The sequence below is a fragment of the Lipotes vexillifer genome, unplaced genomic scaffold (genome assembly GCF_000442215.2).
Source record: "Lipotes vexillifer unplaced genomic scaffold, Lipotes_vexillifer_v1.1 scaffold884, whole genome shotgun sequence".
NCBI classification, from domain to species: domain Eukaryota; kingdom Metazoa; phylum Chordata; class Mammalia; order Artiodactyla; family Lipotidae; genus Lipotes; species Lipotes vexillifer.
Window position 1 is genome coordinate 74,168 of NW_006789227.1, and position 9,819 is coordinate 83,986.

Sequence of the window (9,819 nt, forward strand, 5' to 3'; positions counted from 1 at the left end):
GTCAGCTCCTAGTCTCCTCACAGCTGAGGAAGGCAGCGCGAGCTCTAACAGCTCCATCAGGAAGACATCGAATGCAGATTTGGGCTGAGATGACCAGCCAAATCCAAGTTTCACTACCTCCATTCTTTGGAAGGAGAACTCAGCTGCTGCCAAAGAGAGTTCCAGCCACGAGGACGCACCTCAAGACATTCACCCACAAGGAGAGTGAGGCTACCACACCCCTCCGCCATCCCCACCCCAGGCCCACCGCAGCAAGGACACGCAGCCTCTGACAGCTGAGTCTCCTGAAGCACTTCCTGACGTCCTGGCTGCCTCTGACTGCCTCGCAGACTAGGGCTCATCCAGCAAACCTCTTTCTTCACTTGGAATGAGACTCGAATTGCAGTCTGACAGTTCTCTCAGCCTTTCCTAACTCCTTTTATGAAGACATTTCCCCTAATAATGTCCTTGCACTTTTAGTCCCATCTTGGCATCTGCTTCTCAGAGGTCGAGACATGTCATTCATTCACACATTCATTCACTCAAAGAATGTTCACTGAGTGCCTACAATGTTCCTGACACTTGTCAGTGGCCCTACAGGACTTTGAGGCCCCACGTTCCCAGCCCTGCCCCTCAGAGTCATGAACTGCTTCCCTCTCTTTGGTTTTTACCATGTGCTGGGCATGGAGCTGAGAGCACGTCACAGGCCTTAGCTAATTTGCTTTATTCTTGTTTCATGGTAAAGGAAACTGAGACCTAGACAGATTGTTGCCAGGGTCTTCCCTGATAGGGCCAGCTTTTTTACTCTAAAACTCATGCTTGATACCATTAGGCTATGACATAACTCCCCAGTTTGGCTGACAGCTCTGAGCACTTTTTTTCTGGTTCATGAGAGCCAGGGAAACAATTTACTTCAGAGCATTCACAGTCTTACACATATTAGTAGTGATGCTGTTTAACTCATGTAGAAGCGGAGGTCCCTCATCCGGTGCGAGTTTCCAGCTCATCTTCGCTATGACAAGACAAGAGAGGATGGACAAAGCCCTCAGCTTCTCTGCTCTTCACCACCACAGCCCAGCTCTGGCAAACTGATGGAAGGTGGCCACATACACCCAAGGTTTCTCCCAGAGGCCGGCCAGGCTCACGGGAGGGTCAGCCTCACCAACACACATGTCATCCAAGAGCAGCCTTCTGCAGGCTAATGCAAACCCATACCATGATCTCCAAGGTCAGCTACGGTGTCCTCTACACTTGACCCAAGTGTGCCAAGATCCAGGGAAGGAATGGGCTGAGACTCAGGCAGGTCCTCTGAAGCTGGGTCATCAAATTCCTTGCAGAAGGTAATGAACAATTCATGAGAAGCTGATCAGAGGAAACAGCATTACCACAAATGAAACAATATTCTTGTTTAGAAGATGACTTAGAAACAGAAGCCTACCTAATCCTTTCCCTTAAACATGATAACATTTTCAAATCTCAAGAAGGCAACTTGGAATGAGAGGAACAGGTTTGAGTTAACTCGGCAGGTGACCTTGGGCAAATCATATAACCTCCCTTGGCCTGAGTGTCAGGGTCATGGTGAGGGTGAGGCGGGCAGGATGTCCAGCCCTACTCAGCTTCCTCATCTCAAGACTAGAGGTGCTGGCTTCAATAATGTCTTTTAAAGCTCTCCTCCAGCTTTAAAACTCTGTGATTCTATGAATTTCAATTTCCTAAAAGAAAGAGATCTAAGAGGTGACATGAAAGAGTTTTCACTTCAAAAAAATAAAAGTTAAACTTCTCAAATATTTCAATAGGCATGTCAACTAATCACTCTGTGTGTGTGTGTGTGTGTGCATGTGTGTGTGTGTGTGTGTGTGTGTGTGTGTGTGTTTGTCACCCAGAGCTAATGCTGAATTGACCTGTTTTCCTGGGTAAATGGCTTTCATGGAGAACTATTCCAAGAGCATCTTCGTATCAAAAGGAGAAAGTTCAAACTAATCTTAAATGAATAAGTAAAACATAGCTGTGCTACACTGTGATGTGGCATCTGTGGAAATACAGTCATAAAATATTTTTAAGAAGTCCATTTTTTGTACTGTATAATAATTATTGTTGCAGGAGGTGAAACTGGCTCCAAATTTCAAAGGGTCACTGATAGTGCAAAAAGCAGAGACTGCATGAAATGTGCCTCTGTGTGCACTTCAGAAATTATTTGACAAGTATTTAGACTCTCAGTTGACTTTGATTTTCTGAGGTTCTCTTTGAAGAGAACAGAATTGTTATAATTGCTTCTCTTAGAAGGAGCAAGACTTGATCTGCTCTTTGATCCCCAGGACTGTTTCACATTTGGAGGCCTGATCTGCCACACAATTTTCACAGAAACCATCACACCTGCATACACCCCAGGATAAAAGAAAGACAGGGCTTAGTGTGTGCATCGTGGTATCTTGTTGTTTTAAGCTACCATCCTTTAAAGAAATGGTGCCAACATGATTCCACAGTCAACTACGCTTCAAGATTTCAAAGCCCAAATTCAGTGGAGCAGAAAATGCCTTACAGCGTAAAAGGCCCCATCAGTCAGATTCTGAAAAAAAAAGCAAGCCACTCTCCTAAACGCCTCAAAGAACTGTTAAAACATTTAAGAGGTGACACAGCCAGCCTGTCTCTCCCCTAACTGTGATTCTATCTCCTACAACTGCTTTTGAAATATAATGAGGTTTGCTTCAGCCAGCCAGACAGAAGGAAGAGGACTAAAGAACAGAGCCCCAGCGAGAGGAGGAAGAAATTCAACCACAAATGTGCATCTGGGCAAAGATGGGAATGTGTGCCTCTTCCTTCTTTCCTTCTTAATCATGTTTTTCTTTAGCCTCTTGCATCCAATTAATCCAGCTTATTTCTCACATTGTATTTCATCCTTTTCAGCTCACTGATGCCTTTCTATGAGATGTCTAGACCCTTCAGTCCATCTGCAAAGTATCAGCTCCCCCTCCTTGGTTCTCTGAATATATTACGACTGCCTCACTCCTGTGCCTGTGAATGTGATCAGACTGGTCTCCTCTCTGCCTGGCCTCCTCTCTCCAACCTCCTCCAGGGATAACAAGAAAGCCTTCCCTCAGGTTGCCCCTCCTTTTCTTCAATTCCCATTAAATGCTCTTTTTTCCTAAAGAGATTATAGGAACGTCCGCTCATCATGGCTTTTCCAGATCCTCCTTCGTCTGAAGCTGCTTTCAAGAACCCCAATTTCTGTCCATTACTAATCAGTGTGCGGTCCTGGCCCAGCAGCATAGGAATCACCAGGGAGTATGTTAGAAATGCAGCATCCCAAGCCCCACCCCAGACTAGCCAAATCAGAATCTACATTTCAACAAGACCAAGAGGTGATTCAGGTACATTTTGAAGTTTGAGAAGCATTGCTAGAAAACATAAGAATTTGGAGGAGGGCTAGTAGACTGAGGTCAAAGACAGTTCTCCTGAAGAGGCGGTGACATTTGAAAGAGAGAAAGTGGGATGCTACTGATGGGTCAGAGGGAAACGGCTGATGTAACTGCACAAAGGAGGGTGAGAGACCTGTGGTGCTGAACAACCCTGCGCACTAGGCAGAATCAGCCCAAGGAGGGTCTTCTCTTCAAGAGCCAGGGGCTGCCTGGAGCACTTCCTGCCTACATCAATATGCAACTTAGGAAACTTGCTTCTGGAAAGCTCAGAACCAAAGACGTTGGTGATACTGAATCTTACATGACCAAAGAATGAACCACCATCTCTGGTCAAGGCAGCAGCAGGCACCTCCCTCCTGCCTTTGCTCCTTGCTAATGGACGGGGGTGGATTTGGGAGAAACTAGGCAGACACTGTGGAGGTTATGAGTTTGGACTTCATAAAATCTCTGTGAAATCCTCACTTTCCTCATTTGAACTGGGCCAAGATCTGGACTCCCATGTTCTGTAGGATAATATAGAGCTAATAAAATCTTAAGTGACTTTAGGATTCCCCAAGGGCCCTAATTTATAGAAGGGACAAGACCTCATACAGTGTTGTTGCTTCACACTAATAGTAATCATATTGGAAATGAAAAAGAACACAGAAATTATTACTTTTAAGGCCAATGAAGTAAAGCAAAGAAGTTAAGTAAGTTATCAGACATTAAAATGTAAGATCGTACTTGAAACTACATTTTTATTTGCCATATGCTAACTTTAAGAATAAAGTTATTTAGGCTTTATAAAACAAAATATTATCACGTCTGTACTCCTCAATTTCCAATCTCTGGGGGTAAAATCCCTTAGAAGCAGGGGACCCTGAGCATTCCAGAAAAATGTCCTGGTTTTTATCAGCTGATTAAACAAGTATTTTACATATATTAACAAATGCAGAATTCTTATCATTATGCCAGACTCTTGTTGGGGATGTGCAGGAATCTGCAGTCTCAATCCTGAGGGGAAGATGACCTACCTCCACAAGTCATCACTTCAGGGCCTCGAAAGTATCTGGGGAGCTGAAGGAGGGTGCTCAGTGTTTGCAGGGGGCTTGGTGGTGTCAAGACCCTTCCCTGAGTAGGGGTCTGACACTGCTGCCCCTCAGCTGGCAACTTCTCCACCCTAAGGTTCTGTGAGCAGGAACCATCCCACTCCCACATCTCTGAGGCCAGCCTCCCTGGGAGTAAGAGATGGTGGAGAACAGGGGTTGGGATGGAGCAGCGTCAGCACTCACATACTGTCTGCTAAGGGGCCTGATGGACAGAGACTCCTAAGGTCAATGTAGGCTGGGCCCCCATCTGCTCCAACTTTGGGTTTTCAGAACTCTAAAGCACTCCCAACCACTAAGTAATTGAGAAAAGTGGATCACCAATCAGAGGGAGGCAGAAAACAATGTTCCCACGCTCTGCCTTGTCTGCAAATGAGCTCTGCCCAGGGCTCCGGCACACCCCAGGGTGCAGAGCCCTGTGATTACTGAGCTACAGTAGAATGAGCATCCCCAGACCTCAGGGATCATCCCCACAGCCTCAGGGGTTTGGTTCTTCCTGCTAAAGGAAAGAATCTCCCTGAGATACAAGGATGACCAATGAACAAATAACCAGAATTTGAGACAATAAAGTTTTCCATAAAAAGGACTCCTTCCCAAATTGTTTTTACCAAAGAGCTAGGAGGTTGGTGTTGATGTCTATTATCCAAATACAACCCTGAAGAAAGACTACCTTAAGTATCAAAGTCCACACCAAGGCCAATGAAGATATCTTTAACCATTAGGAGATGGTATTCAGAGGTTTGGGATGCAGAGGACATGAATTTGGGGTGCATTTCATGTGAGTCTGCAACCCTATTATTGGATATGTATGATAATTCTCCAAAGTTTGAAAGGGGTTATTAACACAACGCACGATGATATGGATGGGAGACAGAAAATAAAGAGGGAAAGAACGAAAAATGACAGAAAAAGAACAGTGGACTAAAGAAGTAAAGCAACAATAGCACAGCTGAAATTCAAAATTAGATAGACACACATTTGTTCTGCAAAGTCATACTTTTAACTCCTCGGTTGTTCATTCAATGCAGATTAAGTCATCCTTACACAGCAGGCACTTGGTACAGCTGCTTTGAATTAGTGCCATCACTAATTGTTGGCCTACGTTCTAAAACAAATCCCAGTCCAGCCTGGAATTGGGCAGAGTTGGTCTGGATGCTTTTTTTCCCTACCTTGTCCCTTTTCCTACCCAACTGGCCCCATGAATCTGAAGAATCTGAGGCAGGAAAAGGTCTTTTGTAAAATTTAAAACAGAAGTGCACTCACGTGGAGCACATCCACAGTCAGCTGCTGCAAGTTCCGAGATCTCAGTTCTTGCATTCGTTTGTTGTTTTCTTCATATTTTTCTTCCAAAACCTTTCTGCATAAAGTGAACATAGAAAAAGAGCTGCAATTTGCTAAAACCACATCTGTGTTACACAAGTGTGATCCCTGTTTCAAAAGGCAGACTGGGGTGTAGGGCAGCCAGGCCTGCAGTCTCTCCCTCATCACGTGAGTGCGGTGCAGCCCCACTCGATTTTCCTTTAAAGCACGCAGGATGCTGGCTCTTTGTTCACCCTCAAGAACCCAGAACTCAGGGGAAGAGGGTGGTGCCATTCCTGTGTGCTCTCGGCCTGTGCTTACAAAGGACAGGAGTGTGTCTCTGATGCTCAGGAGAGAGCCCAACACATATGAATAACTGGGTAACAAACCCATAGATGTGGAAAACCTGCATTTCAAAGAATTTATGGAAAAGAATATGAGAGCCACTGTGAAGGGGAATTTTTCTCAGACATTTTCTGTTTCCTCTACAAAATAGAAGAGTTGAATTTAATAGACCTGCTATTAAACTGGAGGAAAGATTTGAGTTCTTGTGATTACTTGTATGCTAATTTATACTTAGATTTCTTGAAAAATCACTGAATATCCCTGTAGTCAAATTTTCTTGTCTATAACATGGGTACATTATAACCCTCATGACAATAGAGTCGTTTTCTACCTAAAACACATGACCTTTCTCAACTCCTAGAAACAATAATCAAAACCACTCCAATGCAATTCATTCATAAAATCAAGAACAAACTTATTTAAAAATCATTGCCTTTAATAACAAAAATATTAAATGCCATGAGGTAGACCTATGACTTTTTTGCATATTAAAAATAGTTTTAATTTGAAAAATAAATTGTAATGTGCAAGTTATTAAATTGCCTTTTTAATCTGTTCCTGTCAGAGATTTAATTTTCCTTTCACCCTCAACCAATGACATGAACCATGGTACCCTGGAAATATCGCCATTCCTGAGGTGTTAGAAATAGATCTGGGACTGAGTTGATGCAACAGTCCAAACAACTTTCATGACTATATTTCTTCAGCAAAATCCACACTTAGTGGTGTACTGGTTTGCACATATCTTCCAACTGAACACTGAATGATATCACATTGGACAGATTTGAGTTTCAGGGTTTTTTTTGTCTCTCTAATTCTTTGTTGGGGCTTCTAAGCCACCAAAAAATTGGCAGAGGAAGAAAGAAGAAGAAAAATTAGACAGTTGGGTCACATACCAGCTGAAAAATCAGTCTTTGAGAAATTGGGAGTTTTGGGCTCTTTGGAACCCCCTTTTCATGTGTAAACTCTAAACACTTGTGATCTCTCACACCAGCAGCATGCCCAGAGCAGACTGTGAAGGGCTTTACCTGACAAAACAGAGTTGTTTCCAGGCTCCTTCCTACGGCCAGCAATTTCCTGCAGGTACACAGCAGCCAGGGCTCTGGGCAGAGGGGTTTAGCAAACACCTGGGGAGTGTGGACAGAATAGTGAGGCCACCTTATCACCCCCTCACGGTGCTGGGTACAGAAGGTGTCAACAACAAAGGGGCTTCGTCTGGAGGCTGACCTTATATTTTCATTCCTAATAACCTCCCTGATATTCAATCCTTCTTTTCACACAAGACTGAAAGCCTGCTATTAATAGTGCCTGGCATCCAATAACCATCTATGGCTCAATAACCATCTTTTGAGGGAATGAGTGAATGAATAAATGAATAAACTGATAAATATGTGCATTTTCTTGTTGTGGTTTTTGTTTTTCTTCAGCAAGTTCCTCTAGAGCCCTGGGAAGCAGCCCAGGGCCCAGGGCGCTAAGGGAAGGTCACTTACTTTAGCTTCCTGGCCTCCTCATCAGCTGCCTGGACCTTCCTCAGCCACATCCTCTCTCTTGGTGTCATCTTCTGTACCTCAGACAGTGTCCACAGGGTCTGTAGGTGGATTTTTTCTGCCTATAGATAATAAAGATTCCCATGTGCAACCCATCCCAAAAATACTCAGAAAAATTAAACAAGTATTTTACAGAAGTATCATTACACTACTGAGAAGGGAAAAGCATCTCAAGACATGCCAAGTGAAAACTAATAAACTCTGGGTAGGTAATTAGCCAAGAAGGACTGTGGTTAATTGGCAATATTTTTTAAACTAGATTTTTGTTTAAAAGCAAATTATGTACTTTGCAAATTTCTGCTCATTTCATTGCCTATGACTGGTTTTCATAGTGCAAGACAAATTAGGATCTTGGCCCTTAAGGAGTAAATAGACTGGCAGACTAATTCAACCATGTGGATAAGACACAATTTTGGAATTAGGCAGGGTTTGAATCCCATCTCTACCACTCATTAGCTCTGTAGCCTTGGGCAAGTTACTGAATTTCTCTGAACCCCAGTTTTCTCATCCATAACGAATGGGCTATCCTGAGTATTATATGAGATAATGTATGTACAGTGCCTGACATTTACAAGTATCCCAAAATGTATCCCTTTATAATAGCTAAAAGTTATTGAATATGCCTTATCTTCTAGGCTTCATACAGTAGGTATTTTTATGGCAGTATGACATAGTGATTAATTGCACAGTTAAGAACATTCTCTAGGTTCAAATCCTAGCTCCCAGGCTACATGCTGTATGCCTTTGGGCAAGTTATTTGACCTCTCTATGATTGTTTAAATAATAATAATAATAGTACCTACTTTGTAGGGTTGTTGTGAGTTTAAATGAGTTAATTCATGCAAAGAGCTTATAACAGAGCAAAGCATATGGTCATTACCCCTGAAAATGTTAGCCAATATTATTCGAGAGACTCTTTCTTCAGTTAAAGAAATGTGCTTACATTAACCATGTATTGAAAGGTCTGTGACCACATTCTCAATGGCATTTGCTTCTGTGCCTGGCTTGGTTAGGGCTCAATAGTGGAATGCCTTTTGCACTCAACTCCCTCCTTAAGAAACACTATGAGGGGGGGACAGGGAGGGAGGATAAAAATCCCCAAGCACAAGTAAAACAATTTTGTGATAAAAATCAACTTGTATGTAATCCACTGATAAATATTATAAACATGTATGTGGTAGATATGGGTGTATGTTTACACTTGTGTGAATACCTAAAGGAATAGACTTAACTAGTCACCAAAATGGGGATCATCTCAGTGTGGCAAGATTTCAGTTGCTTTTTAACTATTTCTTTCATCTTTGGTATTGTCTGAATATTTTACATTAAAAATATTGTTTCTTTAAGCAGAAATAAAGCTATTTTCATCTTTATATTTAGTGTACATAGGAGGGGACAATATGAAAAGTCTGGGGTATATTCATATACTTAGATTGAATGATTGTCAAAATACATATATTTGTTAAATAAAAAACATTCAAGTTTTAAAATGTGTATAAGATGACCCCACTTACATTAAAATATATGTACACAGGAAAAAAAAAAAAAAAGAAACACTATGAGGGCTTCCCTGGTGGTGCAGTGGTTGAGAGTCCTCCTGCGGATGCTGGGGACACGGGTTCATGCCCCGGTCCTGGAAGATCCCACATGCCAAAGCGTGGCTGGGCCCGTGAGCCATGGCCGCTGAGCCTGTACATCCGGAGCCTGCACTCCACAACGGGAGAGGCCACGACAGTGAGAGGCCTGCGTACCACAAAAAAAAAAAGAAAGAAACACTATGAGGAAACTGTAATGACCTCTGTAGGCAGTTCTCATCCCTATGGAATACAGTTCAGACCAGAGCCTCCAGGGGCCATGCAGTTTTCAGGAATACACATGCTTTATTTTGTAAAACCAGATAGAGCCCCTCAAAACAGTCATAGATCTTGAAAATAACAGTGACGACTTGAAATCAATATCTCACAATGTAAAAGATCACCCAAAGAACTGGATTCATGCACACTATAATTGTAAGCACAGTCAGGCAAACTTTTTCAAAACTGCAGTGCAAAATGATAGCTAAAGTTAGTCCAGTATTTTAAAAATAAGATACCTACTACTCTCACATATCTTGTTAATATAATAAAATGAGAAGTTCCAGGCATTCCT

General features: G+C 42.6%; 1 protein-coding gene across 1 annotated transcript in view; it reads right to left on the reverse strand.

Moving 5' to 3' along the window:
* NEK11 (NIMA related kinase 11) overlaps nt 1–9,819 on the reverse strand; it is a 114,617-nt gene that overhangs the window by 6,538 nt on the left and 98,260 nt on the right. Inside the window, 4 exon segments of the mRNA XM_007472152.1 lie at nt 1,189–1,309; nt 3,010–3,113; nt 5,740–5,837; nt 7,615–7,733. Coding sequence (XP_007472214.1) covers nt 1,189–1,309; nt 3,010–3,113; nt 5,740–5,837; nt 7,615–7,733 — 442 coding nt within the window.